General features: G+C 37.5%; 1 protein-coding gene across 3 annotated transcripts in view; it reads right to left on the bottom strand.

Annotated features, from left to right (window-relative positions):
• The window catches only part of LOC126733119 (uncharacterized), a 90288-nt gene extending 73944 nt beyond the window's left edge, over window positions 1-16344 (bottom strand). Inside the window, exons 1-2 of one of the 3 annotated variants that reach the window (XM_050436305.1) lie at window positions 15653-16344; window positions 13106-13124 (exon numbers count right to left, since the gene is read on the bottom strand). In XM_050436305.1, coding sequence (XP_050292262.1) covers window positions 15654-16250 — 597 coding nt within the window. In that variant the 5' untranslated portion in view covers window positions 16251-16344 and the 3' untranslated portion in view covers window positions 13106-13124; window position 15653. Of the gene's footprint in view, window positions 1-13105; window positions 13125-13504; window positions 13951-15652 lie in introns of those variants that run through there. The other 2 variants (XM_050436304.1, XR_007659621.1) reach the window with 2 other exon arrangements.
• Between the last annotated feature and the right edge of the window lie 793 nt (window positions 16345-17137).

Genomic DNA, 17137 nt, shown 5'->3' with positions numbered 1-17137 from the left:
TCCTATAAATAAGTTGTGAGCCCAAGTGAGGTTAAGCCCAACAGTCTCATTTCCGGTGCCCACAACCTTAATTTTTTAAATATTGAGACAACACCAAAATCTCATAATATTTTCACAAGAGTTTTATTTATTGTTGTGGTTAGTGTTGGTATGATAGTTTATTATTTTATTATATTTTATTTTGACCTATAAAAAACTAACACAATTGTGAAAATATTGTGACAATCACTATTATATAGTATAACACTCCTCCACCAAAACACTTTATCACAGTAACACTGCGTGTAAATATTTAAAAAAGAAAAATGGAAACTGGCTCAAAGGAAACTGGTATGAATGGTAATACTAATTTGTAGCACAACTACACATATAGATGTTTAAAAGAGGAAAGGGCCAGCTGTCGTGAAACTGTGAGCTTTTTACGTCAAGTTTTGTTTTGATCTATCATTGAAAGGGAGAATCTTGCTTTTTCACAACAAGACGCAACCTTTGGAGTTTGGACTCTCACAAAAAAGACAAATACTTGACCAAACCAAAGCACTACGGAAAGTACGATTGACACCTTTTATATAGATTTGTATAAGTTGTTTGAACCAAATATGATTGCATGAACGAAGCCTCATGAATAAATACAGCCACTTGAGGTATACCAGTTGCAAACCAGTCGAAACATGAAAGCATATATATATATATAGGCATAATGTGTGTTTGATCTTTAGTCAAGGGAATACAACAAATCTGTTGGTGCTCTTGAACAGCGTGGGGTTAATCTTGCCTAAGAGTTTGTCATTTTTGCGCGCGGAACCTCCTACTGATGTTATGTTTTTGCTTAATTTAGATGTTTCTTGAGTGATGTTTGATCGCTCTGTGCTTTCTGTTTCTATTGTTGGTTAGCTTTTGTATTCTTCTCCTGATTACAACCCCACACCCCCCCCCCCCCCCCCCCCAAAAAAAAAAAAGTGTGTTCGATCAAAATGTTTATAATATATTTTATTGTATCACTATTTTCTATCATTCACTAAAATTAAAAAAAAAAAACAAAATGTCTAAAGACTTAGCAATATATACTTATGTTCCTTAGAGCATTTGTAGCAGTGGAGCTAAATAGCTATAATGCTATTTTAGCTCCACCAAAATATCAAAAACAGCCATGCAGCAGTGGAGGCATTCCTATAATTTTTAGCTAAATTGCTACAGTACATTGTAGCAGACATAAAAAAAAAAAAAAAAAAAAAAAAAAAAAAAAAAAAAAAAAAAAAAAAAAAAAAATTTATTCACCCCCGAATTAAAATAACACTACTTGTTTTATTTTTTTCATTTCTTTTATTCTCATCTCACTGTGCTCAGCTCAGTGTCACTATAAAGCTCCCATCTGAAATTTCTCTCAAGCTCTCACCTCTCTATTTACCGCCGCCGGCCCTCCCCACCATCTCACCTGAAACTCAAGCTCTCATCTCTTAAGCTCACTCTCTTAAACTCTCACCTCTCTGTTTACCGCCACCAGCCGACCCACCATTTCATTTGAAACTCAAGCTCTCAAGCTCAAGCTCTCAGACCCACATCGTCCTAAGTCGCCCATCTCTCTCAACTCCGGTCTCTCAACTCCCACCGAAGTGGCTTCCCTCACCTCCACTCCGCTGTTGGGTCGTGGTTGTGCTCCGGTGTGCGTTGGTATCGGGGTTGAGATCAGTGTGCATTGGCGGTGGTTGTGCCGTGTTTTGTGGTATTGGGTTGAGATCGGATTTGCTTCGATGTGCGTTGGTATTGGGTTTGTTTTGTGTTGTTGTGTTGGCGGTGGTTGTGCCGTGTTTTGTGGTGTTGTGGGTTTTTTTTTTTTTTTTTTTTTTTTCCTGCTGTGGACTGGTGGTGATGGTGGTGGTTGTGGTTGTGGCTGATGGTAGAGTGGTTGTGGTTGGTGCTGTGGATGTTTTTTTTATAGATAATGGAATATATTATTTTATTGTAGTGCTTATATTATTTTATTGTGATGTTTATATTATTTTATTGTGTTGAATGCTAAAATAGATCCACTGCTGTAGCATGTGTGTAGGTAAAATAGATAAAGTAACTCTTAATGGAGCTAAAAAGCTAAATTTTTAACTCCACTATTGTGGATGCTCTTAGTACCATTTGCATTTGCAAAAGAACTAAGTAAAGCATTAATTAAAGCATCACCATAATCCATAAACCCTATATAAGAATTGAGTTAAATATATGTAAATAAGCATGAAGAACCATAAAATATTGGATCAAAGAGGATTAATATTTTTATATAATAGTGGATGTGAACAATATTGAAGTTTAAAAAGTTTATTTACAAAAGAAATTTTATACACTTCACGAAATATCTCCTTAAAAATTATCACAATTTATTTAAACTACATAAAAAATAAATAAATCATACTATCCATATTTTATTACAATTCAACTATCCTAAAATCCATCAAGATTTTTCCAAAATGCATAATAGTTATATGTTTATATCAAGGAATGGGAGCTTTGGGAGGAGCTTCTTAGTTAGAAACGCTTGGTACTCTTTCTTTGTAGTATTTGCGGATTCCTTTGCATCAGATAACACAATCAATTAGCATGAAACATAGTTTCTCCAAAAAAAAAAAAAAAAAAAATAGCATGAAACATTAAGTTAGGCAATGTTTGGATACACGTTGCGATTTGCTGTGTTTAGTTTCCAGCGTTTTTTCCCTTTTTTTTTTTTTTTTTTTTTTTTTTTTTTTTGCACGCGTTTTCCCAACAAGCGGCTACTATTCATGCACTGTACATAAACAATAGCCGCAACTTTTGACCAGTCTTCCATGAATCCGTGCACTTTTCATGGACCCACAAATTTCATTTTTTATCAACTTTTTCATTAAAAATGGGTCCCACGGCACTATTCATACATTTTAAAATTATTTTGCTGCAGTGTTTTCAGTTTTCAGTTTCAGCAAAATAAGTTCTATCCAAACAGACCTTTAATCTACACAATACTTTGAAAGAAGACCCATGAATAGGAATTTGAAATTTGAAAGGTTTAATTACACCTTGCCCCATGTTTCAAAATTGTATGTAATTTTTTTTTTCAAATGTTTCATTTTATTCCTTATCATTTTATATATGTGCCAAAAAGGTCCCATCAACTAGTAGATGGAAAGAGTATAAAAAAAAAAAAGAAAAAGAAAAAAAAAAAAACTAGTGGATGGAAAAGTCTTAAGTGGCAAAGGAAAGTATTAAACTAATGCACTAATACTGACTTGGAACACAGGTGGCATTTATATAAAACTGTCATGTGAGAAGCCCAAATTGAGGTTTTCAGATATGAAATCCATAGCCCAATGGCCAATCAAAGAAGATGGGTGGAGAAAAGGGAGATCAACCCAGCTCACATGGGTCGGATTGAATTAGGTGTGTTGGTGGGTTGTGCTTACATAAACTATTTTTTTTTTTTTTCAATAAATTATTAATTGTTTGAAATTTAGCTGTGAATAACTTGTGGTCAATATCTAATTACACGTTCAAAGGAACTAGGGAATTCTTGTGCGTTGATGAGGCCACATCTCCAAGGCCTAAGTAAAGAAACTTTCTTTTCACAATCTCACGATTTTGAGAACATGGTTCTAGCAACTTCAATTATGGATCTGTTCTAGCCCCTAGGCGATTATTGCAATACAATTCGATCAAATATGATCTTTGGAGTTTCACTTGTTTAGGATATGCATCCAAAGTTAAGCTGCCACACCCCTATCTAAGAGCATTAGTATTGGAAGTGTAAAAACTCCTCCATTACTATTTTAGCAATCCACCCTCTCAAATTGAGCCTTATCTAGGTGTGAGTTGCTAAAAATTTTTAGCTACCATTAACAGTAAATTTGTATTTATACAACTTACTGTTCATGGGGTTGTAAAGAAAAAATATATTAGGAGTGTGTAACCAACCCACCAAGACTGACTCAACCTAACCCAATCTGGCAGGTTTGGTCGATTTTTAGGGTTTGGTGGGTTGGGTTGAGTTACAAAAAATTTTTTGATAGCGGGTCGGGTTGGGTTTAGGTCATAAAATTCTAAACCCGCCAAACCCAACCCGACCCATCCATATATTTAATATATATATTTAAAATATATTATATTGAAAGTTCAAATATGTGTATAAACACCCTTGAACGTTTAGACCCCCAAATTACAACTTAACCAATTCAAGTAATATGTCAAACAACTAGTGTGCGGAAAATTAACATAAGCTATAATATGGAATTGGAAAAACTATCTAAGTCAAATTAAAATCACAACCCACAGCAGATAATAAAAGGCAAAGATAAAAGGGAAGGAAGATGCAAACACAAAGACAACACGCGATGTGTTATCGAAGAGGAAACCGAAGCTCTCGGCGTAAAACCTCTCCGCCGCCCTCCAAGCGGTAAACAATCCACTAGAAAATATAGTTGGGATACATGGACAGCAATAAACCCTCCAAGCCTAATCTACCCAGTGCATCTAAGCCCTCCAAGTTTCTTACTCCAACGAGATTGCGCCAAACCTTTTTCTTTTCTAGCTTCCCGGATTCCGCTACTAGACCATAGCATCAACCAATGAAGATTGGTTCCTTCCTAACTGCTTCCCAGAAATCCAAACAGCCCTCTCACAGTGATGAATATAGTGAGAACAAGGTTTGGTAAAATGCCTCTCAAGGATTTGACAATGGAGAGGAAAAGAGTTGAGGAATTTAAAGAGACTCTAATGTATAGATTGTGGGTGAAACAATCTTGTTTTTCTTTAGGGTTTCTCTCTCAAAGTTCTCTCTGGAAGCTCTCTTACATTTGTGGGTAAAAGGGGTATTTATACTGGAGTGAGAGAGGAATGTGAAACGTCAGGTTTTACAAAACAGGGGTGGCTCGCGGCTTGACCTCGCAACTTGACTAAGTCGCGAGATAACCATATGGCCAGTTGTCCTGTTTTGTCTTGTAGTGCTCCAGCTAGCATGACTGTTCATCTTCCGGCATGCTTGGCACGTGTGCTGCGTCTGGCGGCTTGCAGCCGCGAGTCACCCGCGAGGCCAAACCGCGAGTCTCTGTTTTTTTGCACACTCTTGAGTAAACTTCACTCTATCTCACTTACTACCCTTACAACAAACCCACCTAAATACAGGGTTACTAAATGCTGAAATACAAGCAAATTTGGTACGGAATAAAGCCAATTAGATGGTTGAATAAATTCAACCTTACAATCTCCCCCTTTGGCTATTCCGTGACAAAACCCTAAAACAGACTCTAGACTTAACATGTGAGTTGGGAACAGTTGAACAAAACTCACTCACACCTAACTCTAGAAGCTGTGAAGCACTAGAATCATATAAACATAGGACTCCTGAAACACAACAATACACCATGATCATTGTAAGCAGAAAATCGTGAAATGCATATGAAACAGACAATATGTGATCAAGCAAAGATGGAGTTAAGAAACAAACCATGACTTGATCAATCAAGTAATCACTACAAGGTAGTGACCACAATGCTCATTCACACTTGGAATGAACACAAGGACATACAAGCTAACAAGCACAAGGCAAGATACTTGTATGCTCAACACTCAACCAATGCATAATACACAAAGTATATGCATCTAGGAACAATCCTACAAGGGCACAAGAGTGACAGTACATAAATCAAAATGCAAGACATTTAGATATAAGTACTGATTTCAACATAGCATAAAAGGCTGCATTAAGCAATGTACAAACCATAAAGCCTACAGATTATGCATAAAAACATTAACCCTAAAAGCTTACATAAGCACATGGGTACAAACAACAATATATCCTAAAAAACATCAACAATATATATAAAAGATTAAACCAAGATTATAAACAATGTCTCTGATTTTGACAACTCCCCCTCAACACATTACTCCCCCTTAAGAGCTGCTTTTCTGCTTCTCATCAACAATCTCATCAACAACAGAAAGAACATCTCCCCCTTTTTGACCGGAATGGCCAAAGGGTCACTGTCCATGCTGGGTGGTGAAGCTGTCAAGTTTTGCGGACAAAATATCAATCTGGTCCTGCATGGCTCTCATCCTCTCAGAGTGCTCAGTCTGGACTCCTCTGATCCCATCAAGTCGTTCCAGAATGATTTGAAAAGCATCTGGAGGTGTATCTGAAGAAGTTGATGCTCTAGTCCTTTTGTCACTCCTCCTGGGTGTTGAGGTTGATGCATGCCCTGCTGCCTCTGTCTCAGTCTCCATTGGGACACCCTCTCCTTCATCACCTTCATCTTCTTCTCCTGGAAGCCTAACACTTATCTTTTTGCAGGTAAGCTTGTTAATTGCAGAGGGTGTGGACATGGGACTGATGTCTTGAAGGATTGGAACACCCTTCTTTCTAAAGATCCTCATTAGCAAACTAGGAAAGATCAGTTTTGGCCTAGAAGTTGTTCTAGTCTCATCCACAATAGTGTCATATATGTGGGAACTGATGTCAATGAATATCTTTTCTTTGAGATCTATCAGAAAGATTGCTCTTGCATAGTTGATTGTAGTCAACTTCTTTATGGGATATAGGTTAAGCATTATGATTATTGTTAGACACCTCATGTCCACTGGAAAAGCTGTAGTATTCAGACATTTTCCTTCTCTCTGTCCACCTATCCTTTGTTGAACAGTTTCAATAAATACAATCCTATCTTTGTAATTGACAAACTCCTGATCTTCTAATCCTTCAAGCCCTAGCACATCATCAATGACATGTGCATCCAAAGTGAATTCTTTACCTCTAACCCAGCAGCTTAAATCATTCTCCCTTATCACAGCATTTGAATAAAATTCTCTAATCAGGGGTTTACACACTACAGGGAGATCACTCAGAAGTTTTTCCCATCCTCTCCCTTCAAAACAGCTAGGAATAAAGGAGTTTCTTAAATCCTCCAAATTTACAAATCTTTCTTGAATAATTCCTGCTTTCAAGAAGAAATCTTTGTATCTCTCAAAGTGTTGAACCGACCTAAACAGATTAGAATCCATTTTCAATTGTTTGTCAGCCTTCTTTGCAGGAGTTTTCTTCTTCGGAGGTGAGGGAGCCATCTGTGAACAATCAGAAGAGGCCACAACAACATAGTACAAAACATGTGTAGAACAAAACAGAACTTTGTTAGTGACAAGGACAAAAATGCCTCCACTCAGATGAACAAAAACAATTAAACCTCATGCTACTGAAATCCACCACACAGATGAACAGGCTTAAAAAGTGGACACACAAGAACAACAGGGAGAATGCAGGGGAGAAATAAAGCAGCAGAGATAGAAAAAAATTCTAAAGACAATGTCAAGAGAAAGACATGACTCATAAATAGCATAGTAAAACACACAGATGCTCTCAATAGATTCACACAATAGAACATGCAAATTTAGCACAGTAAACTTCACATCCACAATAGGAACATTTTGAATCAACTCATCAGCACAAGTTCAGATAAAATAAAAAGAAACACTTAGCTAAGCACATGATGAAGACCAGAAAGGAAACAACTAAAATAATTTCAAACTCAAGCAACAGCATCCACAAGCTAAGCATGAACATAAAGCAATAGCCGAAACACAAACCCATCTCAAAATCATAAACAAATGCGAAAAATCAAGGGGGAAAAACACAAAATCAAGTAAAAAGGAGTTCAAGAATGAAAACCCATACCTGTTAATTGAAGATTTTGAGTAGAAAATACGCAACAATGGAGTTTGGAAATGGGAGCACGGAGTGTTTGGGAAGGAGATAGTTGAGAGAGAAGATGAACAGTCACAAAAGTTCGAGGGAAAATTGAAAAAGATTTAAAAATTGCCCCTATTTTTGCCAAACACGCATTTTTCGCGACTTAAGTGAGTCGCCACGAAGTCGCCAGTTCAAGCCGCCAAAACACTCAAAGACAAAAGTTTGAAAAATTTTTCTAAGTGTTTTTCGTGACTGGAAGGTCTACCTGCGAAGGAGTCGCGAGCTGAGCCGCGAAAATCTCTGAGTAACCCTCGCGATTGGACCTTCCACTCGCAAACAAGTCGCCAAAAATGACCCGCTAAGACGCGACTAAGGCTCGCGACTTGACTTACCCGCGACTGAGTCGCTAAAACAGGGCAAAACTGGATTTTTGAAATTTTCAGATTTTTCTAACAAAATACTTTCTAAAAACACCTAAAACACTCAAAAATCTTTTTGTACTTGAATTAACAAAGATTGAGCATGTGAAAACACATTTCAACAAGTACAATCACATAAATGATTATGGCATTTATTGAACATAAACTTGTGTGTTGTGTGTGGATATCAACAATGAGATAATCCTTAGTCTAATGTGAAACTTCAATGATCAATTCAACCAAGTCATACACAATTAGCACTAGATCATGTGATCTATCTCAATTATAGAAATATGTATATATGACCTCCCACAAAACTTGATAACATATCTTGGAGCTTTACATTTGACTCCACTTTCAATCATAACATTTGATCATTTTGATCTTTTGAGACAATCACCTCTCATTGTGAGAGTGATATTTGATATTTCACTTTAATGAACTAGCCTTTGACCTTTTGAATAAATAATCACTTTAATTTTAGGTCGCTTACCCTTTTTCCAAGTCGAATACTAGAGTGTGCGACAGGCTTTTGCAGCTCAATATCTCTTTTCATTTGGAGATTTACATTTGGTGAGCTCGTTTTAGCAAAAACAAAAATAAAGAGTAGGAAGATATATAGACACAAGTCTATGCATGTCTCAAGATTATCAAAACCATTCACTAATCATTCATGACAAGTTTGAAGATCTATTTACAACAGTCACATAGATTTCAAGATTTCTCCCACAGTGATATAAGTGCAAAGAAACAAGCAATGCTCGAAAATGCACAAAGCCATTAGCATAAAGGTACAAGGCAAAACAGGTTTTGAGACAAAAGCTCAACAAAGTCAATCAAACTTCTTGATTTTCTAATTTTTATGTGATTTTTGGATTTTTGACACTAGAAGAAAAAGATTGATAAAAAAAAAAAAAAAAAAAAAATTAAAAGAATGCACAAGTAGACAAGCAAACAACCAACAGCAAAAACAACAAACAAACAAACAAACATCGTCGCAAAGCATAAGAAGTATTAATGCATGGACATGTTGTAATGCTTATGCATGAGTACCATTTTTCACTCACACGTCACTTGCGTTTAGGGTGATTTCCTTGTAGGATTGGGTACGGGAGTTAGGGCTTTCAAACCTTCGCGAGAAGCTTTCCAAGCAGTTGGTGAATGCACCAATCATCTCTATCACGTTCATCATTCCGGGATCACCATTTTGATCTCTAGATTGTTCACCTGCCCAATTTCTTCTATCATTTCTAGGTCCTCGTGACCTTTGAGGAGTTGCACTATTCTTTACTCTCAACTTTTGGCAATTTGGTCGAGTATGCCCTTGAAGTCCACAATGATGACACATATAAGTTGATCTAGGACCTCTTTGTGGTCGTGGACGAGACTTGGCACGAGATTCAGACTTGCCCACATACTGATTGCGGGGATTCAACAATTTTTGGTTCTCCACATTCTTCTTCTCCTCCATCTTGAGCTTCTCAGCAGTAAGGTCAACTTCAACTGGATCTTTAGCCTTTACAAACTTCACTTCTTTAGTGACAGTTCCAGATGAGCTACTTCCTCCTGTATATCCCAATCCAGATTTGTTTGAAAAACTCTTTTGAGATGAAATAACATCATCTAGTTTCTTGGTGGTGACTCTCTCTATTTTAGCATTTGCTTGCACAACCTCTTGCTCAAGAAATCTCACTTTTGTGTAAGCTTCTGACAGCTCTCCATTCAGTGTCTCTATCTCACATTTGACCTCCCTATATCGGATTAGGAGACTTTTATAGTCCTCCTCTGCCTTTTTCATTTTTCTCACAGTAGCCTTGGCCACCCTTGTGTACTCACCCGACTTCTCCAGGAGTGAGTTACAATTCTCTTGAAGATTGGCTGTGCTTTCATCTTCTTCAGCATCTGATTCTTCAACAATTCCCAGTGATTCTTCATCACTATGTTCTCCAAGGTCTCGTACAGGCAGATTCAACTCGTCTGAAGACTCAACATGAGCAATGGTCATAAAAGCTGAGTAGTTCCCCTCTCCATCACAGCTTTCTTCAGATTCTGAGTCGGATGAATCTGAGTCACTCAATGTTGTGGCATACACTTTGCCTTTCGATTTCAAGTAATTCGGACATTCTTTCTTAAAGTGTCCATGCCCGTTACATTCGAAACAAGTGATACCTTGTGTAGGTTGGGATTCTTTTCCATCTTTCCTTTTGAATTCCATTTTCTCCCTTCCTGAACTTTGGAATTTTCTTTTATCACCAAATTTGCCATTATTTTTGAATTTCAAGAACTTTCTGAAATTTTTAACAAGGTATGCAACATCTTTGTCAACCACATCTTCTCCCGATGAGTCTTGATCTTCCACCTTCTCATTAATGGTCTTAAGAGCAAGAGATTTACTCTTCCATTGATTGGGCAGCGACATCTCATAAGTCTGAAGAGAACTAACCAACTCCTGGACTTTGATGTCATCAAGGTCCTTGCTCTCTTCAATCGTCGTTACTTTAGCACGAAAACTTTCCGGTAATGATCGAAGGATCTTCCTTACAATTTTAGAATCCTCCGTTTTCTCCCCCAAATTGAACTTGCTGACAATCACCTCATTTAGCTTCCCATAGAAAGAGTCAAAGGACTCATCCTCACTCATTTTGAGCTCCTCAAACCGAGTGGTCAATATTTGCAACTTGGTGTCTTTCACTTTCTTCGTGCCTTCGTAGGTGGTTTCCAAAATCTCCCATGCTTCTTTGGGAACGGTAATGTGAGAGATCCTGTGAAATTCATCTGGAGACACACCACAAAAAATAGCATTGAGTGCTTTACTGTTAGCATTAGATGCAGCGAGTGCTGCCTTATCCCATGTGGATTTGGCTGCCTCAGGTCTAGTCCAACCAATCTCAACAGCTTCCCAAACAGATTAATCAATAGAACACAGAAAAGCTCTCATGCAAACCTTCCAAAAAGCATAATTACTACCATCAAAATATGGAGGTGCATTTAGGGATTGAGACCGATCCATCTCAAAAGGGAGTCAAGGATCACACAATGGTATTAAAACCAATAAAAGTGTACCTGCACTGATACCAAATGAAAGTTCAAATATGTGTATAAACACCCTTGAACGTGTAGACCCCCAAATTACAATTTAACCAATTCAAGCAATATGTCAAACAATTAGTGTGCAGAAAATTAACATAAGCTATAATATGGAATTGGAAAAACTATCTAAGCCAAATTAAAATCACAACCCACAGCAGATAATAAAAGGTAAAGATAAAAGGGAAGGAAGATGCAAACACAAAGACAACACGCGATGTGTTATCGAAGAGGAAACTGAAACCCTCGGCGTAAAACCTTTCTGCCGCCCTCCAAGCGGTAAACAATCCACTAGAAAATATAGTTGGGATACATGGACAGCAATAGACCCTCAAAGCCTAATCTACCCAGTGCACCTAAGCCCTCCAAGCTTCTTGCTCTAACGAGGTTGCGCCGAACCTTTTTCTTTTCTAGCTTCCCGGATTCCACTACTAGACCGTAGCATCAACCAATGAAGATTAGTTCCTTCCTAACTGCTTCCCAGAAATCTAAACAGCCCTCTCACAGTGATGAATATGGTGAGAACAAGGTTTGGTAAAATACTTCTCAAGAATTTGACAATGGAGAGGAAGAGAGTTGAGGAATTTGAAGAGACTCTAATGTATAGATTGTGGGTGAAACAATCTTGTTTTTCTTTAGAGTTTCTCTCTCAAAGTTCTCTCTGGAAGCTCTCTTATATTTGTGGGTAAAATGGGTATTTATACTGGAGTGAGAGAGGAATGTGAAACGTCAGGTTTTACAAAATAGGGGTGGCTCGCGGCTTGACCTCGCGAGATCCAGTCGCGAGATAACCGTATGGCCAGTTGTCCTGTAGTGCTCCAGCTAGCATGACTGTTCACCTTCCGGCATGCTTGGCACGTGTGCTGCATCTGGCGGCTTACAGCCGCGAGTCACCTGCGAGGCCAAGCCGCAAGTCTCTGTTTTCTTGCACACTCTTGAGTAAACTTCACTCTATCTCACTCACTACCCTTACAACAAACCCACCTAAATACAGGGTTACTAAATGCTAAAATACAAGCAAATTTGACACAGAATAAAGCCAATTAGATGGTTGAATAAATTCAACCTTACATATATAATTAATAATTTTTTTTAAATAAGTAGCTCTTCCTATCTTATATAAAAGCCAATTAGTTCACACAAACCCTAGTAAATTACCATTGTTATTTAGTCATTAATGTTGTTTGCTTTAAAAGAGTTATATTGATACTAATCTTTGAGTTTTTTTAATATATTTATATTTATATTTTTTTCTATTCAATTTAATAATAATAATAAATTTGTCCAACCCATAGGTTCAACCCGACCCATGTGGGTTGGGTGGAAATTTTTTGACCCACCATGATGAGTTAGGTCAAAAAATCTCCTTAACCTGACCCATGCACACTCCTAAAATATATATTTCAATCTCTCACAATCTCTCTCTTCCTCTCACACTCTCTTTCTTTTGATAATTAGTTTTTTTTTTTTTTTTTTTTTTTTTTTTTTATATTATTTGATGATGTAATTTATATTATTTTAATAAGTTGTATGTAAAAATAGAAATTAGGATGTTGAGTGAGTTGTAAAATAGATAAGATAGATTTTGATGATGTAAAATAGATTTTCTTTTACATCCCCGAATGCTAGTACTTAACCAATTAGTCAAGTAAAGTTTGCGAGAGACAAATTAAAATATGGCACAACCAAGACCTTCCTCTAGTGACTAAAAGACTCTAATATGAACACATAATTATTAACTTGGCAGATAAGGCTGGTAGCACCCATACTTAGAGCATTCACATCCACTCAAACCCATGAACCCACCACACCACTAACCCGTTGCCACCGCCGCTACACAGATCTGACCTAGTCGCTGCTACATGGGTTGTCACAGTTGAGAAAACCCACTTCATCTTAATCGTTCTTTTGAGAGAGAAGAAAACCTACAGGTCAGAAAGAGAGAGGGAAGGGTGCATGAGAGAGGGAAAGTCAGAGAGGAGACAGAGCGAGAGTCAAAGAAAGAGGGAGGAGGGAGAATAAGAAACCAAATAAGAGTTGCTACAGCAGACTCTTATTAATAAAGAGTTCACTGTAGTTGAGTGCTAACTTTTTTTAAGATATAGAACCACGGATGTAGCATGTTTTTTTTGTGGTTTAGGGTGCTAAAAAGCATTTTAGGGGATTTACAACCCCAAATGTGAATGCTCTTAACTCACATAAGATTTAGACCAAAAACATGTAACTTCAAGAGGCAGTAATGAACAATAGTTCATTAGAAGATAAACTGGCAATGAGACAGCCCATACACACAAAAACAGATCCATTCCAGCCCCCTTCAAACTTTTAGACATCCTTTTATTCAGTTATGTCAAGTGGCAAGGTTATTTCTGGCAGCCGAAACAAGCCACTGGATATAGATGCAAGGTACAATTGTTACAATAGTCCATGAAATGAATCCTCAAAAACCAGTTTCACAATAGGTGTTAAGAATCTAAAAAAAATAAAAAATAAATAAAAATACTCAAAAAAGAAGCAAGGTACAGACAACTGAACATAACTTGCTTGGATGCATTTTTTGCAAGTGAGAGAAAATAAGGAAAGCAGTTATTACAAAAAATGACTGCACTATGAAGAAACCTAAAACTAATCTCTATGACTTGCCAGTAGTAATTCAAGTGAGATACATCAATATCGGAAGCCCTTGATGTTGACATTCCATATCATAAAGCCTCCCACTTCTTGTTTTTGATTCTCATTACCCCAGCAAGTCTAAACAAAAATAAAAACCAAGGATCAGGTATTGAAATTGCCAAGCATTACAGTAGTTCAGTAACATTGCATTAATAATAAATGTTGTTTAACATTGTTGCCTTGAAACATTAGCTGGTTATGAGGCTACTTATGTGATCCATCTAAACACATCTTCCAGGTTTAATAAAAATGACAAGTATTTGCTGCCGGATGACATGTGACAAGCAATCTATTTCCATACCAAACAGAGAATACAGACTATTAGTGCATTTTAACAATTGAAAGTGCAAGTTAATAATGATCAAATTTCCCATATTATCAGCGACTGTCCTAGTAACCCCCTGCCCATAACGTGTTTTGAGAACCGTCACATAAATCATTTTAAAAGTTGACATCCTTCTTATCAGCGACTGTCCTAGCAACCCCCTGCCCATAATTTCTCTATGGCTTTCTCTACCTCAATTCCAACATTTTCATGCTTAAAAACCCTAATATTCCAGAATTTTAAGGTTCTCTAAACAAAAATGCTGGAAGAGTTGCTTCACACTGTTTTTGGCCATGGATATGGAAAACAAAGTTTGCTTTGGATCGAAAGAAAAGATGATCACTGCCAATCAAGATTCACTTACATTCCTATCTATCCTCCAACGCCATGAACAATATCACTGAACATTGCACCTCAGTAATGCAAACTCCATCCTTGATTAGACAGGTTTACTCAATCACCACCAAACATCCATAACAAAACTACTGCCAACTTGCAATAACAAAGTTACCTGCAGCTCCCATTACCGAATTTGTTTCTGTTAAATGTTAAAACTCATTGACACAACTTTTACTTTCATTATCAGATCTAACTTCTAAGCTGTCAGGACAAATAACACAGTCCTCTTGATTTATGATATACAAATGCTTATATTCCACTTGAGAGAGTAAGTGAGAAGGTTTTACAAATTTTTTACTTAAAGAGCTTTCCATATCCTTTCCTGAGATAATTCCAATTTTTTTCAAGTTCATGATTTTCTGTATTTTCCTCATCACATTTGTAGCACCAAGCTTCTATACAGAAACACATAAGCATATAAATTATAAAGCAGAAGCAACCTTTTCACTAGAGTACCATTAAAATGTGGTATTTGGATATATCTACAAAATAGGATAGTGTGATCATAAAATTGAAGATGAACCGTTTACAAAAATTGAATTACAAACGCAGAACGGAAAGCGGAACTCAATATCAACCAACCTATGATCCATTTATTAATCAGCTTACTACCAATAAACCATCTGTTAGGCTCTCATTGCAGGAAATCTTTGGATCGCACCCTCATGTGAATGCACCTACAAATAGGTCACTATTCACTGACTACTAACAAGGGCAGAGAGTGGATTCTAGATTATATCAATTGTCATGTATTCATTCCCTCTATTGGCTCCATGCACTATACAAACCCACCCGCTAAGCTACACATCTCCCTTCTAGCCAATTAGACGCCTAGGCACCTTGCTACACTCTACAATCTCTAAAAACTCTTCCAAATTAGCAAGTAATAAATTTCTCTTAGCAGCACTGAACTTTAAGCATTAAGGCTACATATCAAGCATAAGCGTGACCTACTTTTTTTTATGAAACCAATACAATCACTGAAACACATTTCACATACCAACATACAAAAACTAAGAAATTCACAGAAATGGCAAGACTACATTACAACATTACCTCATTCCATCGAAACTTTGGCGCCAACCTCCTTCATCTTAGCAATAATCGACTCGGCCTCCTCCTTAGTCACGCCTTTCTTCAAAAGCGTAGGCGACTTCTCCACCAAATCCTTAGCTTCCTTCAACCCCAAATCGGTAAAAGTCCTCACTTCCTTGATTACCTTGATCTTTGCCGCGGCATCGAACCCTTCGAGCTTCACATCGAATACAGTCTTCTCCGCCTTCTCCTCCACCTTCTTCGCCGCACCACCGCCCTTCCCCTTCAGTCCTCCAGGGACCATCCCTGGCATCATCACCATCATCGTCGGCATCTCAGTGATCCCCAATTTATCGCGAAGAACTTCGACGAGGTCCGAGACCTCGAGAAGAGTGAGACCCGAGAGCTCATCGACGATCGCCGAGACTTGCTCTGATGGAGCTGGTGGCTTCGATTCCTGAGCAGAAGAGGTTGAGAAAGAAGATGATTTGAAAGATGGGAGCTTGGATTGGATTAGGGCTAAGAGGTTAGGATTAGGGTTTTGAGTTGTGTGGAAATTGGGGCTAGGGTTTTGGGGGAGAGATTTGTGAATGTGTGAAATGAATCGTAAATACCTCATTTTGTGGGGGCGTATTGGTAATTATGGATAAAAATGTTTATATGAGCATTGTTGGAGTCTGATGAGGTTGATAGTGATATAAAGCTTTCATGGCTTTTGAAGTTGAAGCTGAGAACTGAGAAGAAATGACTGACACTGATCTAATGCTTTAATCCTAGCCATTCAATTGATCTAATGCTCAAGAATTGGACAGCTCAATTAGACACGTCAGCCTCTCTTTCAATTTCTCCTCTCTCTCTTCTTCACGCTTACCCCTATTCAAAAATTTCAGAAACTCTCTTCCAGCCGAACATGCCTCAGAATCTCTCTCTCTCTCTCAAGCCTCAGAAAAAAGCCACCAGTGATGCTCCGGTTACCTCTCCACCGAAGAATGAATGTGAACCAACAGTGTTTCAGCTACCCACCCAAATGTGATTAGATCTGGTAATCAAATTTATAATTTTTTTTTTTTTTTTTTTTTATCTTTGTGTGATTTCTTTGCCAAAGATCATCCCTTTTGTTTCATTTATAGCACTAAAAATTATCTATTTCTTTCATTGCTTTTTTTATTTTATTTTTAAATCTGATTAATTTATTGTTGAATGTTTTTGAGATTTTTATAATGGGTATGAAGCCCAGTACCAGTAGAGTGTGCGTGTGTGTCAATGGCCAAGGACTGGCTGGTGGAGATTTTATTAGGATGTGTCCTCTGATGCCGATGTTTGGTTGCTGGGTTTATCGGTTCCTTGTGTTATGTTTTTGTTTTCATTTCATGAGTTTCAAGGGGAAAAAAAAAAATTAGTGTTTACTGTGCAATCTTGTTCATAGCCAGGGATTTAGTTGTTACAGATCAATTCTCAAACATCAGTTGAACCTTGGTGTCTCTGAATTTTATGATACTGTTACTT

The sequence above is a fragment of the Quercus robur genome, chromosome 6 (assembly GCF_932294415.1).
Source record: "Quercus robur chromosome 6, dhQueRobu3.1, whole genome shotgun sequence".
Lineage (NCBI taxonomy): Eukaryota > Viridiplantae > Streptophyta > Magnoliopsida > Fagales > Fagaceae > Quercus > Quercus robur.
This window is presented reverse-complemented; position numbering and strand designations above follow the sequence as displayed.